Raw genomic sequence first — 26075 nt, forward strand, 5'->3', positions numbered from 1 at the left:
GATAGTTAACTCGAACCTCCATGATCAGAGGTAGGCTACCTCGGAATGCCAGATGCGGGGGTGCAGCCGCGGGACAGTTATTCCCGGGGTGGCCATTGTGGAAAGCAAGACTTATCAAGAGTGGGCAACTTGCTGGACTCCCAGTCCCATCAGCCCATGCTAGCCAGTGGTGAAGGAATGATGGGAATTGTAGTCTGGCAACATCTGGAGGGCCACACGTTACCCACCCTGATTAGATTACAGCCTCCCTCAACCTCAAACCCTCCAGATGTGTCGGACTACAAGTCCTGGCTGACTGGGAGATGCTGGGAATTGTAGTCCAACAGATCTGGCATGCACCCGGTTGGGGAAAGCTAGATGAGAAGATGGACCCATTTTGGCCGGATCCAGCAGGCTGTTCCTTCTGTTTTTAAATTGCATTGTAAAAACAGAACATAAACTCTCCCCCTTATTGCCAAACTATACTTCTGAATCCCCTGGAAATAGGGAGTCCCCTGGACTGCAAGGAGGTCAAATCAGTCCATCCTAAAGGAAATCAGCCCTGAGTGCTCATTGGAAGGACAGATACTGAAGCTGAAATATTTTGGCCACCTAATGCGAACAGAAAACTCCCTGGAAAAGACCCTGATGCTGGGAAGGACTGAAGGCAAAAGGAGAAGGGGACGGCAGAGGATGAGATGGCTGGATAGCATCACCGATGCAATGAATATGGACTTGAGCACGCTCCGGGAGAGAGTGCAGGACAGGAAGGCCTGGCGTGCTCTGGTCCATGGGGTCACGAAGAGTCGGACACGACTGAACGACAACAGAGCGGTTTGCGAGGAAGGAAGTGCTGCTGCTGCCTGGCATTAAGAATCCGAAGCAATTACACATTTTCCCTTTAGGGTGCAATCCTACGCAAGTTTAGACAAAAAACGCCCTACAACTCCCAGCATGGATGGCTAGGGCATGCTGGGAGTTGGAGGGCTTTTTTCTGCCTAAACATGCATAGGATTGTAGGACACCCCTGTCGAAACACGCAGAGGGTTGCGCCTCAGCGGATTCGGATCAGAGCCCATTTCTTCCTCTAACCCGAGGACTGCTCAGTTTATTCGGGGGGGGGGGGCTCTTCTTGCGCCACGGCTTTTCGGAAAAGTTCGCATCGCCATTCACGGTGGCGGGAACCTCCTTCCAAACCCGCCTTGCCGGTTCCTCGGCTACTTGGAGGAAGCGGAGCGCGCCTGCTCCTCGGGCAGAGGCTGCTTCTGGGTCTGGCTCCGCTGCTCGCCTCCGGCTCTGAATCAGGCGCCTGGAATGCGCGTGCGGAAGGGCCGCGGCGCGGGTGAAAGCCGGCCCGCCCTCCCGCGCGCAGCGGCCAGGGCGGGCCTCCCCGCCGCCTTCCAGCTGTTTTGGACTTCAGCTCCCATCGGCCCCAGCCAGCACCGCCGATGGCCAGGAATGCTGGGACTTGTAGTCCAAACCGTCCGGAGGGCGCCAGTTTCGGCAAGGCTACAATAAGGGGTCGCTCCGAATATCAAGCCGAGCTCCTCTCCGGCTGTGTTTACTCCGACCCGCCGGCAAACGACTATCTGCGCCGAACACGTGCCCGGGTTTCGCGCCCGGCCTGCGCCGGGCTCGCGGGTCGGAGCGATCCCGCCGAGCCGGGCGGACGAAGGGCAGCTGCGATTCAGGGGCAGCGCGCGCCAAGCGACGCTCGCCGGGGCAAAGCGCCCCAGCCTCGCGAGCGCGCGACGGGGCCCGCGCCGGCCGCGCGGGACGGGGCCTGGGGCTGCGGCCGGCAGCGCGGCGGGGACGCCCAGGCAGCGGGAGCCCCGCGCTGCGCGGGCCCGGCCTGGCGGCCCCGCCCGACCCGCCCCGACTGCCCCAGGCGCCGCGCAAAGGGCGCAAGGCGCAGCGGCGCGGCGCGAAGAACCGCCGGCGCCCGCCCGCGGCCGCGCGCCGAGGAGGGGCGCTGCGGAGCTGGGCGGAGCGCGGGGGGCGCGTGACCGCGCGCCTCCCCCGCGAGGAAGGGCTGCAGCGCCGCGCCTACGCAGCTCGGCGGGGCGGCGAGCGGACGGCGCGCCCGGCCGGCCGGCCGGCCTCTCGCGCGCCGCGCCGCGCCGCGCCACGCTCCGCCCTTCCGCAGCGCCGCCCCTCTGCACCCGGCCCCTGGCCGCCAGGCGCGCGGAAGGGCGGGGCCGCCTGCGCCCCGCCCGGGAGCCGCCGCCTTCTTCCGGCCGCTCGCGCCGGGCCCCGCCCCCTCGCCCGCGCGACCCCCGGTTCCGGAAGAGGATGGCGGCGGGTCGGCGCCCGGGGACGCGGCGCCCGCTCCGGCTCGCCGCGCTGCTGCTCTTGGGGGCGGCGCTGGCGCCGGGGCCGGCCGGCGGGGCCGCGTCGGAGCCCGGCCGGTGGAGGCTCGAGGCCAGCGGCGTGAGTGTCGCGGCAGGGAGGCGCGGGGCTCTGTGGGGGAGCGGAGCCCTTGGCCCCCAGCCGAGCAGGGAGGGCGCAGGGGCAGCCCGGGACGTGGCAGGGGGCGCGAGGGAGGAGGTGCCCGTCTGCAGATCATTGTGGGGCAAGCAGCAGTGCTGACACGGCTGCTAAAAGTTATATGCACATGTATTTGCGCATGTATGTGCTTAATGCGTGTGGTCCAGCTCCCCCCAAAGCCATCTGTGCGGGCCGTGAGAAAGTTCCAAAATCCATATTGGTGTAATACCTCCATTTGGGCCAACTGAAGGATCACAAAAAACTTGCAAGCTTTTGAGACCTCCCACTGTCTTCATCACCAACATCTTGCCTGATGAAGAGCTCTGGGGATCGCGAAAGCTTGCACGTTTTTCGTGATCTTTTCTTCGACGCCTAATGAAGGTATTACGCCAATATGGATCTTAATATGTATGCGTGTGAAACCCCTGTCCTAAACAGAAAGCAAGTTCCCTGCCTTCTGACACTCCGAAGTGTGACGGAACCAAGCAGCAGAAATGCGTGTGGGGCTATGCAGATAGGAGCAGGCGGAACTGGTCTGTGACTGAATAATAAACTCTGATTGGTTTAGATAGGAGCAGGCATAATTCTCAAGCTGGAGGGAAGTCTGCGAGTGGGGAAAGAGTGCAGAGACTCTGAGTTTCTGGATTATCAACGTGTGAGTGTGCATCGCTTTCACCAGCCTTGATCCAGATCAGCACATGAAAGATACCTGGAGCAGGGCTGGTGGGTGTGGTTCGCTTCCCCTCTGCACATATTCAGAATCCCCACGTTCTAGTCATCAGCAGGAGTCTCAGACTTGCCTTCCACTCCGTTGGTGTCCATGCACACCCTCCCCTGCCGATGTCAGGTTGCGGTAGTTGCCATTCATTCACATGGAACAGGCCAAGCATTGCACCGTGGCAGTGAGGCAAAGCCCTGCCCTGCATCCCCAGTGCTAGGTGCCTCAGGCGATACAGAGAGATCCAGGGGTGTAACATCTCCTTTGCGTGGGGATCCTTGTGTTGTTGAACAAAACCCTTGAGGGCCCTGCTTTTACTTCTCTGTACAAATGAATGGATGCCAGTTGCTCTGATGGGGGAAAGCAGCGCTATTCTTGGGAGAGCTTTGTGGTGAGGGGGGCCCCCCGCTTTCTGCTCCTGGTGCTGGATGGCCTATGTCAAGGGGGGCGGGGTTCTGTAGCTCTGGGGCAGAGCCCCTGCTTTGCATGCAGAAGATCCCAGGTTCAGTTTCCAGTATCTCCCATCAAGAGAGATACTATCGCGGCCATTCAGAGTAGACTCTGTGCAATAGACCACTGGTATGAGTCAGTTTCTTACATCCATGTGCAGCGCGTTCCCAGCATGTTAGTGATGGCCACAAACTTGGATGGCTTTAAAAGGGGATTACACAAATTCATGGAGGATAAGGCTATCGATGGCTACTAGTCATGAAGGCTGTATATTATCTGCAGTATGAGAGGCGCTGTGTCTCTGAACACCAGTGAGTGGCAGGGGGCCCTTCTTGTGGGCTTCCCGTTGGGGCACCTAGTTGGCCTCTGTGGGAACAGAATGTTGGACTAGAGGGGCCTTTGGTCTGATCCAGCAGAGCTCCTGGGTATTTTTGAATCCGACTCCCTGTTCATCCTCTGAACCACTTCAGTGGGCGTGTTGAAGGAAGCTGATCTTTCCATGATGTAGGAGGAATGGGCACCCTGTGACAGGGACCAGGTAGAATGTTATCCTGTAGAAGAAGGAGCATAGAATTGCTTTCTGGGGAGAAGACTTGGGTACTCCAAAAGAGTAGCTGTATTGGTCTGTGGAAGTAAAATCAGCAGAGTCCATAGAGTACAGATTTATTTCGCATCCTTTCTTGGACAGTTGGGAATCGCTGTATTGTAGGTGGAAGAGAAGCCTATTAAAAGGGACATGGGAGAGTGACTGGAGGAGAGAAAAATCAGCCTCCTGGGTCTGTGTTGCAGGAAAGGCCCTCCCATAGAAGGCAGAAGTTGTTGTTGTTCAGTCGTTAAGTCGTGTCCGACTCTTCATGACCCCACGGACCATAGCACGCCAGGCCTTCCTGTCCTCCGCTCTCTCCCGGAGAGTGCTCAAGTTCATATCCCCTATAAAACGATAGCAAGATGGAGGGAGAGGCTGCCTCGGAGAAAGGAAGAGTGCCAAAGATCTCTCTTTTGGATTGTTTTCAGGATGTGAATGACTGTTTCTGCAATTCATGATGCTGGGAATATTTGCCTCTCTTGATAAGCAAGTGCAAGCTGTTTGAGGGTAGTGGAATGAGTGACTGGGAAATCAGTTGCAGAGGGTTTAGCCAGAGGCAGTAACAAGATGGAACATACTTTTTCTTGCTTGTCTGACCTGATATTATCCTTGAATGTGAGACAGCAGGAAGCAGCACAAGAAACCTATTTTATTCTCTTCTTGAATGGGACTGATTCACCCACGACCGCATATGCGGAGACATTCGGTGGCACTGCAGAAGCTGGAGTATTCGCACCCTGTTCCCTACCTCAAGGTGGGAAATACGCCTTTGCTCTGCTTTCATCTATGCTGACAATGCGAAAGGACCAGAAGAGGTGAACTTGGAAAGAGGTGGTATTGGCAGGCAGAATACCAGCCCCTATGGCTGTGGGGTGGATAGGCGTCAAACATCTCAAATGCCTGTGATTTGGGGGAGCTTTGGGCTTACGTCAGACCCTTGGTCCGTCTCGCCTGCTGTTGTCAACGCTAATTGGCAGTGGCTCTCCAGGGTTTCAGGCAGGATTCTTTCCCAGGGATTGAACCCGGGACCTTCTGCATGCAAAGCAGGGGCTTGGCTACTCAGCTGTGGCCCTTACCCTGTATAGGTGTGGACTGCGCCCTTCAGATGGGTTTTTGTGTGTGTGTGGGGATGGAGTAGAAGGCGTCATTTAGTGACGTGGTTACAGCCATGCTGTTCTGGGTAATACCTACATCTTCCGCCCACATGGTCAGGGTACATTGTATAGTTCAGGGCTACGCTGGAGGTATCGCCTCACCCTAAGAACATAAGAACAGCCCTGCTGGATCAGAGCAAAGGTCCGTCTAGTCCAGCACTCTGTTCAAACAGTGGCCAACCAGCTGTCGACCAGGAACCCACAAGCAGGGCATGAGCGCAACAGCACCCTCCCACCCATGTTCCCCAGCAACTGGTGTACAGAGTCTCACTGCCTCTGGTACTGGAGGTAGCACGTAGCCAGCAGGACTAGTGGCCATTGATAGCCTTTTCCTCCAGGAATTTGTCCAACTCCCTTTTAAAGCCATCCAAAGTTGTGGCCATCACTTCTTCCTGTTGTAGCAAGTTCCATAGTTTGACTATGTGCTGTGTGAAGAAGTCCTGCCTTTCATCTGTCCTGAATCTCCCACCCATCAGCTTCATAGGATGACCCCAGGTTCTAGTATTTTGAGAGCGGGAGAAAGATGTCTCCCTATCCACGTTCTCCACACCATGCATAATTTTGTAGACTTTTATACTGTCTCCCCTTACCCTATTTTTTTCCAAGCTAAACAATCCCAGATGTAGTCACCTTCTCTCATAGGGGAGATGCTCCAGCCCCTTGATCATTTTAGTTGCCCTTTTCTGCACTTTTTCCACCCTCCAGCCACCCTCTTCCAGCTACTGTGCAAACAGATCCATAATCTGCCTACTTAGGCATTACCTAGTATTGTCTTTTCCCACTAGTGTTCTGAATCGCTGTCCCGTTTGTCGTTTCAGGCCTTCTAATACCGTTGTGTTCCCTGGCTGGGAGGGGACAGCAAGGCTTCTGCTGCAGCTCTCCATGCTAGTGCAAATCTGGCATAGAGAGAATGGTGGAGCCTGCGAGAGGATGGCACTGTGGAATTGTCATCCTCTTGTGAAGGGAACTCACCCCTTCTGTGTCGTGTGCCTCACCTTGCCTGTGAATTGCATGAAAGTCATGTTAAATATTTGTAGTGAGTAAGCAAAGGGAAAGGGCTTGTTCAAAGGAGGGGACTGATGCAAATGCTTTGATCAAATGTGAGCTTTCCCTGGCATCAACATTTGAGCTATAGCAACCACCTTCCTGAGCAAGCTGTAGTAGCCCCTCTTCCAACTTTCGGTGGCTTCCAGGTTCTGTGCCAAGAGGTTTTTTTCTGTAGGTTCTTAAACCTCTGCCTAGGCTTGCCAATCCTGGGCCAGGTGTTTCTATAACTGAATTTACCCCCATGCAAGATAAAGGCTGTTTTGAGGTGTGAGTCTTCTTTGTTGTTCTTGGGGACTACAAAACTATAAAATAATAAAAACGGAAAAACTTTGCCCTTGGGTTAATGTTCATTAACTCTAGAAAACAACAGGGTGCATTGCTAACTTGGACAGCACGTGAATGCCATCTCTGTTGGCATCAAGGCAGGCCTGCCTTGTTAGAACATGGTTTAATTTGAGGTTAACAGAAGGCCTTGTCATAGGCATCACTACCTGTTTTCCCCTGGTCTGCCGAGGGAAGAGGAAGATCAGCTGTGATATGAGTCTGTGACTAAACCACAAGTGTAAAGTTCAGTTTACCTGGAGGGGTTCAAAACACACTGTTGCAGAGGAATTTTTGCATTGGGCAGATCTCCCATTGTGTCTGTCTGTAGGTGGGATGGTTGTGGGGTAGCTATAGTTTTCTTGCTGTTGCTACACCCCACTTCTTTGCTATGGGAGATCATGACAGACAAATGCAGGGTATAAAAGGATGCGCCCAAAGCAGGTTGGTAGGATTTTCACGCAGAAGATCCATAAGAACCCCCAACAAGACGCCCCAAGAGGAAGCCCACAACAGGACAGGACACAAGAACAATAGCACCCTCCTGCTCGTGTTCCCCAGCAACTGGTATACAGAGGCATACTGCCTCCGATACTGGAGGCAAGGCAGGGGTGGGCCTTCTTTGTTGTGGCACCTGGCCTTTGGGATTCTCTCTTCCCTGCAGTGTAACAGGCACCATTCTTGACTGTGTTTAGGCGTCTGTTGAAAATGTGTCTGTATCCCAGGGTATTTGCTGATTTTAATACCTTGCTTTTGTAAACAGCCCTGTGATTTGATAATGAAGGATGGTAAAATAAGTAAATAGTAATATAGCTATCATGATTAGTAGCCATTGATACCCTTCTACTCTATTCTGGGCAACTCCAGTTAGAAAATAGGTAATAGGGCCAGGAAAGACCTTTGTCTGAAGAGCCATATCCAGCAAGAATATGCAATACTGCGGCTAGAAGGACCAATGGTTCGACTCCATATAAAGCAAAAACCTATAGCTATGGAGGGCCCATAGCTCAGTGGTGGAGCACACGCTTTGCATGCGGAAGGGCCCAGATTCAGTCCTCGGTATCGCCAGATGAAAGTGACAGGAAAGCCTTCTCCCTGGCTGAGAGAGCCATGGCCAGTCAGGCTAGACAATGGCCGCGCTAGATGAACCAATAGTTTGACTTGATATAAGGCAGCTTCGTATCCTTAAGGAATCGAAGATCCATTCAGAGATAGGTGAAGAATCCGTGTGGTTTAAACAACAAATGCACTATGGACAAGCATTAGGGAGACATTTGTGACTGTAAGTGGGACTTTCAAAGAACATCCCATTGGTTGGGGGTGAGGAGGAGGAACCTACTCCTGGAATCTTTCTTGGCCTGATCGCCTGGGGATGATACCTAGCTCGCCCAAGGTGAGTGGCTCTTTACAGGCCTGCTAGAAGAGCAGTTCAGCAATAGAATGATCTGCCTAGTGAAGTAGTGGAATGCCTTTCCTTGGAGACTTTCAAAAAAAGGCCGGGCAAGCACCTTTTAGGGATGCTTCATGTATGGCATGTGCTGTACGGCCTGGCCCATAGATTCTGTGGGTCAGTTTTCGTTTAAGACCTGGAGCAACAGTGAGGATAGAGCATATCTCTCTTCCTGTGCTGGGGCTGTTCTTTATGACACTTAAAATGTTGCAGTGCCATTTAAGGGCCTGAAGCATTGCAGAATGCTTCTCTCAGTAATCCACCAATCCTGTGGTGGGCTGTCATTATTTCCCCTGTAACGCAGGCAAGGGGACTGAGAGCCCTGGCTTGCCTAGGGAGTTCCCACCTGGCACAGGATTTGAGCTTGAGACTTCTCGGTGTGTGCTCTTGGCTGCTACACTAGCTCCTGTTGGAAACTTCACCCGCTGGAACACGCTGCCTGTAACACAAGCCGCTGGAACGGTCTCTCTCCTCAGCATCTCCTCCTCCCCAGGAGTAGTCTTGAGGTTGAAATTTTCCACTTGGAGCTGTTCTACCCCGTCTAGGTGTTTGATCTTGTTATGATTCAAGAGCTAGAAGAGAATTCTTCCATGGTGGCTAGAGTTGGTTTGTTTTGGGAGGAAATGGCCCAAATGCCAGGCTGTGTGTGCCTCTCAACAACGCTTTCATTGTCCTTCTTTTTCAGAACCAAACGGAGAACCTGTTTGTCCTTCCCAAGACGATGTTTAAGGGGACCTGGATTATCCTCAAATGTAAGTGCTGAGCCGCTCCAAAGGGGTACGTGCTGAAGGCGACTGCTCCCCAACCCGGTGCCCTCCAGATGTGTTGGACTGCAGCTCCCATCATTCCCAGCTGGTATGGCCAACGGATGATGGGAGCTGTGATCCACCATGATTGGAGGGCACCAGCTTGGAGCAGGCTACATTAGGCTGAGTGATTCCAGTTTCAGCTCAGAGATTGGGGCGGTGTGGGGCTCTGGCTGGACTCCTGGAGACTTTGGCTAACCGTGTTTTCCTTGGCAGTTCTGCACAAGATCTGCAGCTCAGAGGCGCTCTTCAACGTCACCTGGCACCTCCGCAGCTCCCGCTGTCACAACGAGGTCTACATAAATGTGAGCAGCTCATAGGGTGGGGGGGAGTCGGGAAGGCCCGAGGGCCTCTGGGAAATGGGGGGCAGGGGAGAGGAGGGGCATGCCTGCAGTACAGGGAAACACCGGCACTCAACCCATTTCTGGTTAATGAGCTGTTTGGCAAACAGCGAGCTGTACCCCACCCGTCCTCTCTCCTTGCAGGAAAATGAAGCTCGGGAAGCTCTGAAGACTCGGGAGAACGAGGCCAGTTCCGCTGGGGATGGCCAGTATGTTTGGTACAGCAACCAGACTCGGTGTGGCCACCTCCTTGAGGTGGGACGTCCAAAATGGCGGATGCGTGTGGCAAGGCTGGGGGAGAAGGGAGCCGAGTTTAGCGGGGGCCTCTGCTGAGTTGGGGAGGGAACTTCTGTGAAGAGATACAAAGCGGGTTTGCCTCAGGAAGAAGGGGGGTTTGGGGAAGCAAGGCTTGGGCAAGCTGGCCCAAGGGTGGGAGGCATGTGAGCAAATGATGATGCCTCTTCCGTAACGGGGAGGAGGCGATCCGTGGAAGAGAAAAGAATTTGGCCAGGTGGTAGCGGGACACACACCTCTCTTTGTTTATTTAGAGTATTTCTATCCTGCTCCTCAGCCAAACGTGCTCCTGGAGCAGCTTGCATGCAGTCAGTAAAATAAGGCAGTCCCTGCCTGCAAGCTTACAGCTAAAAAGGCATGTCTCACAAGGTCATAGGGGTGGGGAGGGAAGAGGAAACAATGAAGTAGCCTTTCAGCAGGGCTGGTCCAGCTACCCCTCTCCTATCCCCCTGTACGCCTTGCTGGAATGGCCTTGAGGACATCAGAACACCAGAAGAGCCCTGCTGGATCAGAGCAAAGGTCCGTCTAGTCCAGCATTCTGTTCACACACTGGCCAACCAGCTGTCGACCAGGAACCCACAAGCAGGGCATGAGCGCAACAGCACCCTCCCGCCCATGTTCCCCAGCCACTGGTGTACACAGGCTCCCTGCCTCTGGTACTGGAGGTAGCACATAGCCAGCAGGACTAGTGGCCATTGAGAGCCTTTTCCTCCAGGAATTTTCCAACCTTTTATCCAGCCTTTTGAAGCCATCCAAACTGGTGGCCATCGCTACGTCCTGTGGTAGCGAATTCCATAGTTTGACTATGTGCCGTGTGAAGGACTTCCTTTTATCTGCCCTGAATCTCCCCCCAGTCAGCTTCATGGGGTGACCCCACTGGGTCCTAGTATTATGAGAGAGGGAGAAAAATGTCTCCCTATCCACCTTCTCCACACCATGCAGAATTTTGTAGTGCTCTATCACGTCTCCCCTGAGAAGCCACAGAATGGCAGAAGAGGCCTTGGGCCCAATTGGATTTGGGGGGAATGTTCTGGTTGGACCAATGGAGAGAAGACCTTTCAGCTTGGTCAGGGGTGGGGAAGACTGACCCTCCAGATGTTGTTGGGCCACAACTCCAATAATCCCTGACCTGTGGCCATCTGAAGCTGATGGGAGTTGGAGTCCAACTGCATCTGTTGGGCCACAGGTTCCCCCCCCTATGCTAGGTGGAAGCTGGGGAGGCATTCTGGAGTGTGAGGAGCATGGGTTCTCTCCTCTCTGTTCTCTGAGGGGAAGCAAAGAGTTTGGCCAGGAAGTGTCTGTCCAACCACTTTGGAGCAGAGGGTTATCTCCAGATTCGACGCGTGGGGCAGGTTTAGTAAAAGGGTAGAAACCGCAAAGCAATCTGGGGGGGTGGGGGGTTGGCCTTTGTTGGGAGAAAGGGAAAATGTGCCAGCAAATGTGACCGTCTCCTCTCCCTTCTGTTTTAGCTGCAAATCTCAAAACTCCCAAAGCCGAGGAAGCTGAAGCATTTGCAAGAGCAGCAAATAACCAGTTCGGTCAGTTAGAATGCTGGGAACTGGGGGAGGGAAGAGATGGGCGAGTGTGTGTGAGTGGGCATGGGGGGTCCATGGATCTGTGATAGATAGTGTGGGACAGAAACCCTCTGCCCCTGTTAGTATTTCATGACGATTCATGACGATTCCTGAATTCTGCCCCTCAGCTGGGGAGCTGTGAGGCAGCCAGCGACGCCATAGAACAGGAGTGGGCAGCAACTGTTTTACCACTAAGGGCTTCATTCCCTCAGCAGAAATCTGGACAGGGCCAGAGTAAGCAATGGGTGGGGACAGACCCCAAACCATCCATCCATTGCCCCCAACCTCCATGCATCCATTCACACAACACACACCTTTTCATTGGGGCTGTTCGCACAACACGACAGCTCAGAGTGGGTTTTTTAATCCACAGTGAGACGTGTGGGGTTTGTGTGGCCGCCATTTTGAATATGCAGCCCCCTCTCGGAGGTTGTGATGTCGTGCAAACCCAGTGAGTGTGGGTTATGCGACGCTTAAACAACTCTTGTATTACCCTAAAACAGACCATGGGTTGTGTGAGGTTTGTTTAACCCTTGCATAATACATGCTTGCTGGATTCACATGTTGTGACAACCCCTCAGTGTGGTTTAGATATGTTATGCAGCACCCATGGGTGTTGTGGCTCCTTGTGGGTGAAATTATTTTTTATTATTTCATTTTTATACCGCCCAATAGCCGAGGCTTTCTGGGCAGTTCTCAACAGTTCACAAGAAAATACAAAAATACAAAAACTACAACCTTCTGATACAACATTATAATAAAATGTGTTCTAAAACATTTTAAGGTGCAAAATTTAAAATAATTAAATAACTAAAAACAGTGTCAGTACACAATTTCAATAACAGACCCATTCAAGACAGCTGACATAAGCCCCCCATCAAATGCCATTCCAACCCATGAAGAGCCACGGTGTCCAAACCTGGTCATTCTCTGTGCGTCCCTCTTTCACACACGCACACACGGAGTGCCTTGGACGCCCATTGAAAAACAGATTCATGTGGATCCATGCTTTCGAAGGGCTCTTCTCTTTCTGTTGTGTCTGTGTATGGGGGGGCTGCTCTCTCCTCACCGAGGCGGGGTATTAGGGAGCTGTTGGCTCCCCCTTTTCTCTTAAAACAACTTATTACCATACCCCCCCCATCAAACAATACAACAGTAAAATACTAAAACAGACCCGGTCAGCAATCGGCAATCAAATGAAATGCTGTTAAAAAGCTTTGGAGCATAAGGGCGCAATCCTGTGCATGTTTAGGCAGAAAAAAGATCTCCAATTTCCAGCATTCAGGGAATTGTAGGTCTTTTTTCTATCTAAACATGCATAGGATTGCATCTTAAGAAGTCTTCAACTGTTGCCTGAACAGAGGAAAGTGAGTGCCTGACAAATTCCAGGACTGGGGATTTCTAAACTTGGAGCCTCACACTTGAAAAAGCAAATGTAACCAATGCAGTTGGAACATAGCAGGGCCCCTGTTCTCTTCCTCTGCCCCAGAATCACCTGTTAGATATAACCTTCTTTAGGGCCTCTCCTGTAATTGCAAGAAAACGGTGTGGTACAACATGGTCTCACTTCCACTGTACCATAAGCTATGTATCTACCCATCGGGCCTTGTTCCTGAATGGTGGTGGTTTTCTGAGTTGCTGTGTGGTTTCTTTGTACTGTGTTCTCCTTGCAGTAATGTTTGTGGTTTGGCCTAGGAAGGGTGTCTGATTTTCTTTTAAACAGTGAATGTTGGTTAAGCAAAACAGGCAGGAATTGCAACTTCCCATGTTTGTCATTATTCTCATTTGGGGTGGTGGGGTGGAGAGGAAGGGGTCCCCTCTGACTTTTCCAGTATGTGGCCACTGCGGGGACATGGATGTGGGGGCTCTCTCCTTCCGTCCCCCCGACTGCCAGTGTCTCTGTTTCCCCATCAGCCACATTCGGTAGTGAAGAAAAGGGATGTCTCCAAACTGTTGGATGCCAAGAAAGGTGGGACGGACAAGGGAACGGCAGCCAACCAAGAGACCAAAGACATGCAAAAGTCCAAGGAGCTCCCCGCAGAGAAGCCCCCTTCCCCAGCTGACGGGAAGGCAGCGGGAGACACCAAGGCGAAAGGCAGCGCAGTGAAGAACAAGCTCGAGGTTGGTGGCTCGTAAGAGCAGCGTGCCCAGCCCCCCCCCCCGCTTTTAGTCTCCCATCTGAGTCCCCAAGAATTGCTCATGGGGCGCAAATGCATCCACCCCTGCTGAAGGCAGAGGCCCTGCTGAGGTGCCTGCGTCATGCAGTGGAACTGTTCGACATGCGTTGCTTGAATGTCCACCTTTTCTTAATGTTTTCCCCGCTTTCCTGCGAGCTGGCCTCCCTGACTTGTGCCGTATGGGTTTAGCTACCTTTCCAGGGGAAGACACTGACTCGGGCGCTTTCTTCGCATCTACAGAGGCGATAAGCTGGTCTTCCTTTTCTTGTGATCTTAAGAATTAGTGGAGAAATGGGGCCGCAGGCAGTGTTTTCACACGTGACCTAAAGTGCTACCACTGTGGAAGAGAGGCGGTGGCCTTCTGCCGAGTCAGGCCAGGCGGTGGCCTTCTGCCGAGTCAGGCCAGGCGGTGGCCTTCTGCCGAGTCAGGCCAGGCGGTGGCCTTCTGCCGAGTCAGGCCAGGAGTCCGTCTGCAGCTCTGGTCACTGCACCTCAAAAGGGACATTGTAAAGTTGGAAAAGATCCAGAAAGGGGCAACCAAACTTATCAAGGGGCTCTCTGTGAGAAAAGATTACAACATTTGAGGCCGTTTAGCTGAGAAAAAGGCAGGTATGTGGAGACTTGACAGAGGTGTACAAAATTATGCATGGGGTGGAGAAGGTGTATAAGGAGACGTTTTTCTCCCTCTCCCGTAACACTAGAACCCAAAGGGTTCATCCCATGAAGCAGAGTGGTGAGAGATTCAGGACAAATAAAAGGAAGGACTTCTGCATGCGGTGCATAGTTAAACTAGCTGTCAGGGTGGACACTGAGCCCATAGAATCCCAGAGTAGTTCTGATTCTGAGGAAGAGCAGTCGCTCCTGGGAGGGGAGCGTGCTCCTCTTTCCCAGGGCCAACAGCTGACAGAGATTCCTCCCACCAGCATTCCTAGCTTAGATAGCAGTCCAGGGAGTGACAGAGCGCGGGAAGCAGACTTGGTGGACGCGCGACGCAGATGCAGAGAGCGGTGCCAGATGGAGGGCGCGGAAAGGAGGCGTAGTGCCCGGTTGGCACGCAAACAACGGCTGCGCCCAGAGGATCCATGGGAAAAGGGGAGGGACTCTCCCTAGTCCTTAAGTTCAGGGGTCTGCCAGTAATTCCCTTTCAAACAGGGACCAACTGTTCCAACTTAGGGCATAGGTACTCTGCTGCTCAGATCTAGTTGCAAACGGTATAGTTGTTAAGTTGTAAAAGAAGAATAAAGCTTTGAAAGGAATCCCTTTGTCTGTGTCTGGACTTGGCTACTGGATTAGACTGAGAGAGGCCTCCACGGAGCCCCTGACACTATGGAATTTGCTATCACAAGATGTGGTGATGGGTGCCAATTTGGATGCCTTTAAAAGGGGATTGGACAAATTCACAGAGAATAAGGCTACCAATGGCTACTAGTCATGAGGGCTATATGTTGGCTGTGTTCACACATAATGGTAAACCCTGATTTATGTTAACCATGGTTTATTGCTTTGTCCAGACAAGCAAACAAACCACGGGTTGTTTTCCGTTTCTGGTTTGTTTTTCTCGCACCCATTTTGCCAGCCTTCGGAGCAGTTTCATTTTCAGGCTGCTCTTGCTGGGTGCCTCTGTTTTAGGGCAGACAGTAGCACAAACAAGCCAGGGAAAAATAGATTCAGGCATCCCGACAATCCATGGTTTAAACAAGCCAGACTTCGTAAGCCAACAGCAAACCATGGCTTCTGTTTGTGGTTTATAGCTGGTTTATTTGCAAGGACAGGTTCAGACATTTCAGGCTGTCGTATCGTGCAAACAGCCCCAGTGGCAAGCCAGATTTCAACAAACCACACCATGGCTTAGCAATATGTGCAAACCAGGCCATTTTCTCCAGTATCAGAGGCAGATTGCTGGACTAAATAGGGCTTTGGTCCTTTTCAGCACAGCTCTTCTTACGTTCTTAGCCCAGGATTGACTAGCATTGGCTCACCAGGGTTTCATGCAGGGCCCTTTCCCGGCCCTTCCTGGAGATGCCAAGTTGTCATGATTTGCAGGCGGCAATGCAGCTCCTTGATTTACCCAGAATGTGTTTGGCTTCTGATGGTTTGAACTAGCAGTGACTGACCAGGAAAGCGACCTGGGGGTTGTGGTAGACAGCTCAGTGAAGAAGTCAACCCAGTGTGCAGCTGCTGTAAAAAAGGCAAATTCCACATTGGGCATAATTAGGAAAGGAATTGTGAATAAAACTGCCAAAATCATACTGCCCCTATACAAATCTATGGTGCAACCACACTTGGAATACTGTGTCCAGTTCTGGTCACTGCACCTAAAAAGGGATGTTGTAGAACTGGAAAAAGGGCAACTAAAATGGTCAAGGGGCTGAAACAATTCCCCAATGAGGGAAGGTTACAAAAGCTGGGATTGGTTACCTTGGGGAAAAAAGGAAGGTAAGGGGAGACATGATAGAGCTGTACAAAATGATGCATGGTGTGGAGAAAGTGGACAGGGAAACCTTTTTTCTCTCTCAGGGTCATCCCATGAGGCTGATTGGTGGGAGATTCAGGACAGCTAAAAGGAAGGACTTCTTTACATGTTGTTGTTCAGTCATTAAGTCGCGTTCGACTCTTCGTGACCCCACGGACCATAGCAGGCCAGGCCTTCCTGTCCTCCGCTCTCTCCCGGAGCGTGCTCAAGTTCATATTCATTGCATCGGTGATGCTATCTAGCCATCTCATCCTCTGCTGTCCCCTTCTCCTTTAGCCTTCAATCTTTCCCAGCATCAGGGTCTTTTCCAGGGAGTTTTCTCTTCGCATTAGGTGGCCAAAATATTTGAGCTTCAGCATCAATATCTGTCCTTCCAATGAGCACTCAGGGCTGATTTCCTTTAGGATTGACTGATTTGACCTCCTTGCAGTCCAGGGGACTCGTAAGAGTCTTCTCCAGCGCCACAGTTCGAAAGCATAGATTCTTCGGCGCTCAGCCTTTCTTATAGTCCAGCTCTCACAGCCATACATTACTACTGGGAAATCATAGCTTTGATTATATGGACCTTTGTCGGCAAGGTGATGTCTCTGTTTCTTACTATGCTGTCTAGATGTGCCATAGCTTTCCTCCCAAGGAGCAAGTGTCTTTTAATTTCATGGCTACAGTCACCGTCTGCGGTGATCTTGGAGCCCAAGAAAGTAAAATCTGTCACTGCTTCCATTTCTTCCCCTTCTATATGCCATGAAGTGATGGGGCCAGATGCCATGACATAGTCCATAGTTAAACTATGGAATTTGCTACCACAAGACATAGTAATGGCCCCCAATTTGGATGGCTGTAATAGGGGGTTAGACAGATTCATGGAGGAAGAGGCTATCAATGACTACTAGTCTTGATGCCTCTACGCTACCTCCAGTATCAGAGGCAGTGAGCCTTTGTACACCAGTTGCTGGGGAACATGGGCGGGAGGGTGCTGTTGTGCTCATGCCCTGCTTGTGGGTTTCCCGTTGACAGCTGGTTGGCCACTGTGTGAACAAAATGCTGGACTAGATGGACTCTTGGTCTGATCCAGAATCAGGGCTCTTATGTTCTTGTGATGCAGGCTTCCGTGGTAGCCGAAACCTGGGACGATGGACCATACGTCTTCATCCTCAGCATCAACACCCTGTCTTCCAACTGGGAGCTCTCAAGTGAGTGAAATGTCTGATGGGGCAATGAAAGGGCTGCTCTCGCCAGGCTTGGCCTTAAATACAAAGGCACCTGCTTGTGTGACGGGGACGGGGTTCTTGTCTTCCACGAGCCAAATCCTCCCCTGTCCCCTACTTGTGTATCAATAGCTTCTGCCAAATACGGCTTCGTTCTTTGTGCTGGGCACTGAGCAGAAGGCACACCAGCCCTTCTAGGTTCATCTCTCTTGTCTTAGGAGGACGGGTAACAGATCCCGGATGCCTCACCGCTCCCCTGCATCAAGCTCCCTTCTTTCCCTGTTTCCAATTGGAACATTTGAGATTGCGGGGTGGGAGGGAGAGCTAATTCCTCAGGCTAGCCCCCAGAGGGGACTGCCCTTCCCTACGCTCAGAGTCTTCTGTTTCCTTCCTTCCTTGCAGAATATTTCTGCAAGAAATGTTCAGGAAAGAGCAAAGCAGGAAAATGAGTTCCTGCCACAGTCCTTCAAGGTTTTCTTAGTGTGGGCTAGGAACTTGTTTTTGTCTTTAAATGAAAGCTGAGGACTTTAATGTTCTTAATTAGAGCTTTGATATTTTTGTATCCTGTTTATCTGATACTGAGAGCAGCTAACATAACCCACCGTAGAACATAAACATCAAAGCCATCGTAGAACAAAAACATCAGGGGCCTTCCAGGGTGTAGGACGGTGCTTCTCCAGAAGCACTGTCCTTCGGTAACCTTTTCATCCATGTGTCTCCTTTCCCGTTGCAACCTGCAGTTGACGTCCAGATGGAACATCCTGATTACCAGTACATCTCTGCCTCGGAATGGCCTCTGATGGTGGTGAGCTGGGGGCTGTATTTTACTTATTTCCCCCTCTGGGTGTGGCTGGAACTGTACAACAGCCTTCTCCAACTGGGTGCTCCCCAGATGTGCTGGACTGCAGCTCCTATGGGAGTACCACTCCTATGGGAGTGGTGGAGAGCACCAGGTGGGGAAGGCTGCTCGATAATGCCGTTTATGGGTGGCCCAAGGAGTGTTGTGCAGGGAGGCATGATTTCTTGTCTTTCCCAGGTGGCCTCTTTCCCAAATCCCCCCACTCCTCCCGCTAAGCTTTCTTTATTTTCTGGAACCCTTCCCTTCCTCCAATGCTTCATCAACTGTCTTTCTGATGAGTGAGCGTGCGGGGATCTTGTGCATAGCAATGTGCACTAAACTATAGGTTGCCATCCTAATTTGGTCCAGGATGGTAGACTTGAAGCGTGCTGGGAGAGTATTGTTTTTTTTAATCAACATTGGCTAACAGTTTTGTTGTTTTTTCTAACATATCAGAAATGTAGAAGCAGTTGTAAAGCATGGAATGCAGGTTGTGGGGTGGGGTGAAGAGAAATGTGAGTTGTGTGCTTCAAGTAATACACATGGCCATCTACAAGCCCCTCCCCCCCCCCCGAAGGCCATTAGGTCGGGGTCTAAAATTACTTCGCTGCACCATTATTTAGAACCCAGATAAAGATAGTACTGGAGGGTAGCACTTCACTTTGCAGTTTGCCAGACTCCCAGTTAAAAAAAAAATCTTAAGGAATAAAATAAAAATCAGGAGTGGCAGGAAAACTGGCGGGGGGGGGGAGGTGTCTGCAGGCGCACTGGTCTGATTGCGTTTTGGCAGAGCTTGAAACGGGGCTTGGAAGCGAAGTGGGCGGTCTCTCATTTTGCCGACTTTTGCACCCGTGACCTCTTTGGTGCTGCCAGGCTATGTCATGAATCCTTCTGAGTATTCCTGTCGTTAATTTAAGAAAGAATCGGGGGCTTCCCCACAAAGAATGGCATTTTATATTGGTCTGCGTCCTGCTACGCTCCAGTTTTCTGCATCTGGCAGTGTTAGATGTGGGTCCAGGAAACAGCACCCCGCAGTAATGTCGTTTCTCTCAAATGCTCCAGAAGCCATTCATTCGAGTGTTTGGCCTCTCTTTATATCCATCAGCAGCTTCGACCTGAAGCGGCCTCCTTTGCTCCATGTTCGCTGCCTTCCCTCTGTATGTTCCAAGCAGAAAGGCGCCGCGGCTGCTGTGTGTTTTGGGTGACTTCTCGCCAACCCCCTTCTGTATGCCCTGCCAAGAGCTCGTAGCCTGGGGGAGGCCTGCTTCCCTCACACACACACACCCTCCGCCAACGTGTCCAAACAGCACGGCTTGAGAACGGGCTCCAGGAGCGAGTTTTGCATCTTTTTTCCCTGCAGCTCTTGGCTTTTGGGATCATCTCAAAATCACGAGCCTTGCATTCTGCCTCCCTTTTTCCTTCATTGGGGAATGGAAAGAAAGCGGCACTGTGGTTCTTGTTAAAAATAAGTGGGGGAGGCAGGCGGGCTGCCCCAAGCGAGCATCTGCGCGTTAGCCTTGGCGCTTTATTGGTTTGGTCTTGTTTTTAAACGAACTTAGCAGCCGCAGGTCTGCTACAGAAAACCCAGGGAGTCATAGTTTCGGGTGGGCACATGGGTGCCCCCAGAATTGCACAGAGTCACTGCTTAACCTTTCAGCGCTTTTGAGTTGCGGGGTTTGGGCAGAATCCTCAAACAGTGAAAGTAAAACGGCCCAGCACAAAGGCAGAGCTTTGGAAATCAAGAGTCTGAAGCAGAAGTGAGAGAGATCAGCCTTAAAACCCCCAATCAAAGCAGGAGGATTGGTGGTTAAGTCGCCATGTGCAAGAATCTCCACCTCCATCTCCTTGGAGCCAAGCTTGGCCCTTTTGGGGTACGTTGGTTATTTACCACATCTGTATACCACCAAATCTTTCTGGGCAGTTCATGAAAATTATTCCTCCCCCCCCCCCCCGAAATACCACATGATAAAATAAAAAACCTTTACGAGTTTAAAACAGACCTGGGAGAATAAAAAAAGCCTTCACCTGGTGCCAGAAAGACCACAAAGCACCTAGCCAGGTGAGCCCTTTTGGGGAGGGCGTTCCACAATGCGGTGCCACCACTGAAAAAGGCCGCTCCTTAGGAGCCACCCACCTCACCTGATCTGGTGGGGGCACCTAGCTGAGGGCCTCTGAAGATGATCTTAGGGCCCAGGCAGGTACATATGGGAGGAGATGATCCTCCAGCACGTGTCACCCCTGCTGCTCTGACCTCCTCGGCACTCTCCTTTCTTCCCTCCCGCTCCCTGCAACGTTGCAGTTCTATATGGTGATGTGTATCGTGTACGTCCTCTACGGGGTGCTGTGGCTGGCCCTCCTGGCCTGCTACTGGCGGGACATTCTGCGGATCCATTTCTGGATCGGCGGCGTCATCCTCTTGGGCATGTTGGAGAAGGCGGTCTTCTACGCCGAGTTTCAGAGCATCCAGAGCCAAGGAATGTCCGGTAAGTGGGGCTCGCTTGGCCCCTCTGCCAGGCGGAGCAAATCCGCTGATGGCAACTTGCTTTGCAAAATGAATCCTGGGTTGGTTGGCTGGCTGGTTCTCTCTGCCTGTCCAGGGAAATGTGATGTAGCGTACCAGTTAAAAGCCCATGACAAAAACAGGATGGCATCACGAATGGGGTGGAAATACATGTTATATTAAATATGTGGGGCCAGGTTACCTGAAGGACCATCTCATCCCATATTTACCTACCCAGACTTTGAGATCATCATCTGAGGCCTTCCTCCAGGCGTCCCCAGCAAATGAGGTGAGGCAGGTGGATACAGGAGACAGGGCCTTCTCAGTGGTGGCACCCAGTGGAGGCTGTTGGCTCCGATGTCAGTGGGGCAGTGAATACACTCCTGGTTTCTGTCAGAACCAGTCAGAACTCTTAAAGTACCTATCCAACATATGAAGCATCCCTTGATCAACATGCAAAGCACCTTGGAGAGCTCCTTTAGAGTTCTGACTGAAACCCGGAGTGGATTCACCGCCCCACTGACATCAGAGCCACCGGCCTCCATTGGGGGCACCTCTGCTGTAGAATGCTCTCCCCAGAGAGGCTTGCCTGGCAGCTGTATTATGAACTTTTTTTGGCACCAGCTGAAGACCTTTTCATTCCCCCAGGCATTCTAGGAACTGTTTTTTGTGCTTTTAGTATTTTATTTTGCTGCTGATTTTAATTTGTTTTTATGTAGTGAGATCATTTGCTGCTGGTTTTATCTTGGTTTTATTCTGGGCTGTTTTCATTTTTTGTTAAGTTTTTATTTCATATTTATAATATATTGTATACCGTCCAGAGAGATTCAGTTATTGAGTGTTTTAAAAGTACAGTAAACAAATAAAATTATATGTAGTGCCCCTGGGGCAGGATTTCCAAAACATGTTGGGCCTCCCAATAGATCTTTTTTCGGCATTTGGAGTTTCCTCCTCATCTTTTTTTCCTAGTGTATCAATTAGCCAAAAAGTTTCCAAGCATTGAAATAGCCAAAAAGTTAGCCAAATTAGCCAAAAAGTTGGCCAAATTAGCCAAAAGGTTTCCAAGCACTGAAACAGCATGACACAAGCATGATATAAGATTAGAATGAAGCTTAATACAGTGAATTAAAGGGACAATTGTTTGATTACCTCCTCATACAGTACAGGAGGTGGCTTACCAAACTGATTATAACATTATGGAATGGATATAAAAATCCAGGAACAGCAACCAGCAGAATAGAATAGGTATTTTTATTAGCATCTGCCGCAAGCCATTGCAACAGCAGCCAGCGGAATTAAGGAGAACTTGTTCGGTCAGACCAATTGTGCCATTTTCCAGCACCCCCAGCGGCCATCCAGATTCCTCTGAGAAGGCCTCAAGCAGGGCTTCGAAAGAGCAGCCCTCTCCTCAACACCTGGTGTTCAGAGGCTGACTGCCTGTGAACCTGACGGTGATGTGAAGCCCTCGATGGAACTCCTCTCCGTGAATTTGTCCAGTCCTCTTTTAGAACCATCTTAGCTAGTGGCTTTCACCACTTCGTGTGTCGGTGAAGCCTGTAGATAATAGCAGCAAGATTTTTTTTTTTTTAAGGGTCAAAGCAGTTCTCCCAAAGTGGGCTTTGCTATATCAGAGACTCGCAGTTAGGTTTCCTTGTGGAGCTCCTTCCATCACTTTGGGGCCACAACAGGAAAGGCCCTACTCCTTCTTGCAGGTGTCCAACTGCAGGATGTGGAGCAAAGCCTTTCCTTCCTGGCTAGCAAGCTTATGGTGAGCAGGGGCAGGGGAGGAGAGGTATTCATGCATGCAGGGAGAGGGGCACTCCAAGTGACTTGGGTCTTAATCCACAGAGAACTTTTTAAAAGCTAATTATTATTTCAAATATTTATATACCGCCTTTCATCATCAAATCACAGGGCAGTGTATAAGAAGTGTTAAAAGAACAATTAAAAGATTAAGATTAAAACAACAACAAAGAAAATCTAGCAAACAAGGTATTAAAATCAGCAAATGCCTGAGAAGACAGATAGGTTTTCAACCGGTTTTTCAAAGCCGTCATCTTGAATTGGGCCTGGCATCTATTTGGAAACCAGTGCAGCTCCTTGTATATGATTTCAGTATGGTGCAGTGGTTAGAGTGTTTGGCTGAGAATCAAGGGACACAGGTCCTAGTCCCCACTCGGTCATTAGGCTCACTGGGTGACTTTGGGCCAGTCACTAACTCTCAGCCTAGCCTACCTCACTGGGTTGTTGTGAAGATAAAAACTGGGAGGGGGAGGAGGAGGGCCATGGGTTCCCTGAAAGAGGAAAAAAGGCAGGATATAAATATATTAAGAAAGAAAGAAATTCCACCCCCCCGCATCTGTTAGGAGGCGAGCAACAGCATCCCCATGGAAGCCAAAGGCAGCCCACCCCCCAGTGTGCTTTCTCTCCCAGTGACCCCTTCTCTCCTCTTTACTTTCCAGTTCAAGGGGCGGTGATCTTCGCGGAGGTCCTGTGTGCCGTGAAACGGATGTTGGCCCGGGTGCTTGTCATCATCGCTAGCTTGGGATACGGCATTGTCAAGTGAGTGTCCTGGCCAGGGGACAGTGGGAGGAGGCGTGCGCTGGGAGAGGGAGGACTGCAGCTGAGTGGTAGAGCACATGGCTTGCATGCAGAAGGCCCCTGGGATCCCCCATTAAAAGGACTGAGTAGCAGATTGTCAAGGGCTCCTTGGAGGCCTCTCTCAGTCTAATCCAGTAGCCAAGTCCAGACACAGGCAAAGGGATTCTTTTCAAAGCTTTTCCTCTTTTACAACTTAACAACTCTACTGTTAGCAACTAGATATGAGCAGCAGAGTACCTATGCCCTAAGTTGGAACAGTTGGTCCCCGTTTGAAAGGGAATCACTGGCAGATCCTGAACTTATGGGCTAGGGAGAGTCCCTCCTCTTTTCCCTTGGATCCTCTGGGCGCAGCCGTTGTTTGCGCGCCAACCGGGCGCAGCCATTTGGCGCAGCTCTCTGTGTTGGCGTCGCGCGTCCGTCAAGTCTGCTTCCTGCGCTCTGTCACTCCCTGGACTGCTATCTAAGCTAGGAATGCTGGTGGGAGGAATCTCCGTCAGCTGTTGGCCCTGGGAAAGAGGAGCGCGCTCCTCTCCCAGGAGTGACTGGTCTTCCTCAGAATCAGAACTACTCTGGGATTCTGTGGGCTCAGTGTCCACCCTGACACAGATGTTGAAAGAAACCTCCCCTTGAGTCGACAGCATAGACATGACCTGGCTAGGTGGACAGATAGCCTGCGCTGGTCTAAGGCAGCTTCCCTCATCTGTTCCATGGGTGTGCATCCTGGAGCTGCCCCACTTCCTGGGCTAGGGGATGCTTTGCACCTAGATGACCTTGGAAACAAAGCACTCCCTTGTTTGCTCCTCTTGTGAATGGCCTGAACCCAGCTTATCCGAGGGAGTGCTTCCTCCCCAGGCTCTCAGATCTGCCCACAAATCTTAGCCAACATTGAGAGCAGGGGAGCAGAACCTCAGATTCCGGGAGCCAACCCTGGCCTGCCTGGGGTCCCAGTCCAGCCCTCTGGGGCTTCTGCAGAGGGCCCCACCCTCTTTTTCCTGACCACCAATTGGTGTTTTCTGGGCTTCTGTACTTTTTCCCCCATTCTAAAAAGTTGAAAGCCCTCTCTTGAGGCTGAGTTACTAGCAGGAAGAGCTTCATTCTAAAATATGCTGGCATTTTTGGCCTGCCCCTTTTGCCTTTGGCCCTGCCCACCACTGGAATGCAGCCCCCGAGAACTCTGAAATGGAACGCGGCCCATGAGTGGATAGAGGTTCTGCGCCCCTGAGCTCAAGAGATTTACTCTGTGACAGGCGATGCGTCTCCTTGACTGATCTCCGCTTCTCCCTGGCAGGCCACGGCTGGGGGCTCTCTTGAACCGCGTCGTGGGTGTCGGGCTGATGTACCTTACCTTCTCTATCATCGAGGGGGTCCTGAGGGTGAAATCGGTAAGTGGGGAAGGCAGCTGGGGTGGGGAAGGGAGCGAATGTGTGCATTTGGGCAACTGAACCTGGGATCAGTTGTCTCAGCGTTTGATTGTCCCCTACCCCAGGAGCAAACGAATGCAGCCACCCTCATCTGCGAAATTTTTCTGGCTTTTGTGGATTCTTGTATCGTCTGGTGGATATCCTTTACTAGGAACTAGTATGCGTGAGTTAGCTCTGTATGTGTGTGTGAGCTCTGCGCCCTGTCTTCATCTCTTTTTGTCTCATGGAGGGGAGGCGTAAGAGAAGAACTTGTGGCTCCAAATGGGGACTGGGGCGGGGGGAGGGGCTCAGCCTCACAAAACGGTCTGGTGGCCCACGGAAGTTCCTACTTGCCCAGTTGCCCACACATAACTGTGTTTAAAATTGTAGGCAGCCATGTTGGTCCGTGAGAACAAATCCAGAATCCACCTTAGTGTAATAACTTCATTGGGGCCAACATAAAAAGTCTCGAAGTAGGGAGTGAGCTTTGGAGGGCTGCTGTTTGGGCTGGACACTGGGAAGAGAAAAGGCTGTTTGTTGATGGAGAAGTCCAGACCTCTGTCGCCAGCCCCAGTCCTCAGATGGGATTGTAGGAGGTGATTTGTAGATTTAATTAAAATAGCCTCTGCTGGGTGGAAAACAGATTTCTGGTTGCACTGAGAGCTGCTGGAACAACAAAAATATGGCTGTTCCTCCCTGACCCACCCTCCAAAGCAGAGAAGCTGCAGTTACTCAGTTCTGTTTCCAGCACTGATTGAAACAGACCCGGGTGCTTTGTGAGTCAGAGAGTAATCCTTGTCTTTGTATTGGCTGAGCCAGGGATCATAATGGGGGTACACTAGGTAAAGAATCAATGTGTGTCAACTTTAGGTTGTATTACCTCACTGTTGGAGGGTGTGTTTTATATATATATATATATACACACACACACACACACACACACACCCCTAACTTCCATCTTTAGGTGGTGGAAGGCCATCTTCCCATTTCGCAGTCCTTTCCTGGACAGCGAAATCTGGTATTTTCCAAAACACACACATTGTGGTTAGCCACATGGGTCCTATGTGTCGCATGTTGACGGCCTTGAAGGCCATAATAAACCCTTCTGTTCTCCCAATTTTACGATCGCTTCTCTGCATAGTCATCTGGAAGCAATACCCGCTCGCCATAGGTGACTAGCTGTTTATAAGCCTGTACTGAACTGCAAATAAATCCAGCTTCCTGCCTGCACTGTGCCTTCCCCCTCTTTCTGCCTCTCCTCTCCGTCGCCTCTTTCTCCTTCTCTCTCTCTTTCTCTCGTTTTATCCCAGGCGCAAGATGACTTGGTGCTGCTGGCTGCTATTCCCCTGGCTATGCTTGACTCTGCTCTCTGCTGGTGGATATCCTCTTCACCTGGCTGGCTGGGGCCAGCCCTGTCTCTGCCCTTGCCTGGCTTGTTCCTTGCCTCCTCCTCCCACTTCCCCAGAGAGTTCTTGGACCTTTCAATGCGATCAAGATCCACTGCCCATTCCTTGGGCTGTTGGCCTGCTTGCTCATAAAGACCCGGACTTGCCTTATCTGCTCAGAACTCGGAAAGTGAAGAGAGTGTTGGCGGGAAGAGGGGGATTCTGGGACTTGGGCCAAAAGGCCTCCAGCCCAGGAGTCAGAAGGCACCGCATCTTGGGGTTCTTGACC

At 51.5% G+C, this 26075-nt stretch overlaps 1 protein-coding gene across 1 annotated transcript in view; it reads left to right on the forward strand.

Moving 5' to 3' along the window:
* The first annotated feature begins 2252 nt into the window (after positions 1-2252).
* The window catches only part of LOC146337495 (transmembrane protein 87A-like), a 33386-nt gene continuing 9563 nt past the window's right edge, over positions 2253-26075 (forward strand). Inside the window, exons 1-12 of the mRNA XM_084814709.1 lie at positions 2253-2409; positions 8878-8944; positions 9215-9303; positions 9484-9594; positions 11103-11171; positions 13122-13328; positions 16960-17047; positions 17803-17867; positions 20200-20383; positions 22863-22962; positions 24290-24383; positions 24488-24559. Coding sequence (XP_084670835.1) covers positions 2272-2409; positions 8878-8944; positions 9215-9303; positions 9484-9594; positions 11103-11171; positions 13122-13328; positions 16960-17047; positions 17803-17867; positions 20200-20383; positions 22863-22962; positions 24290-24383; positions 24488-24559 — 1284 coding nt within the window. The 5' untranslated portion in view covers positions 2253-2271. The remainder of the gene's footprint in view (positions 2410-8877; positions 8945-9214; positions 9304-9483; positions 9595-11102; positions 11172-13121; positions 13329-16959; positions 17048-17802; positions 17868-20199; positions 20384-22862; positions 22963-24289; positions 24384-24487; positions 24560-26075) is intronic.

This window comes from Heloderma suspectum, chromosome 10, assembly GCF_057233095.1.
Source record: "Heloderma suspectum isolate Gila_16-S chromosome 10, 16-S_ref, whole genome shotgun sequence".
NCBI lineage: Eukaryota > Metazoa > Chordata > Lepidosauria > Squamata > Helodermatidae > Heloderma > Heloderma suspectum.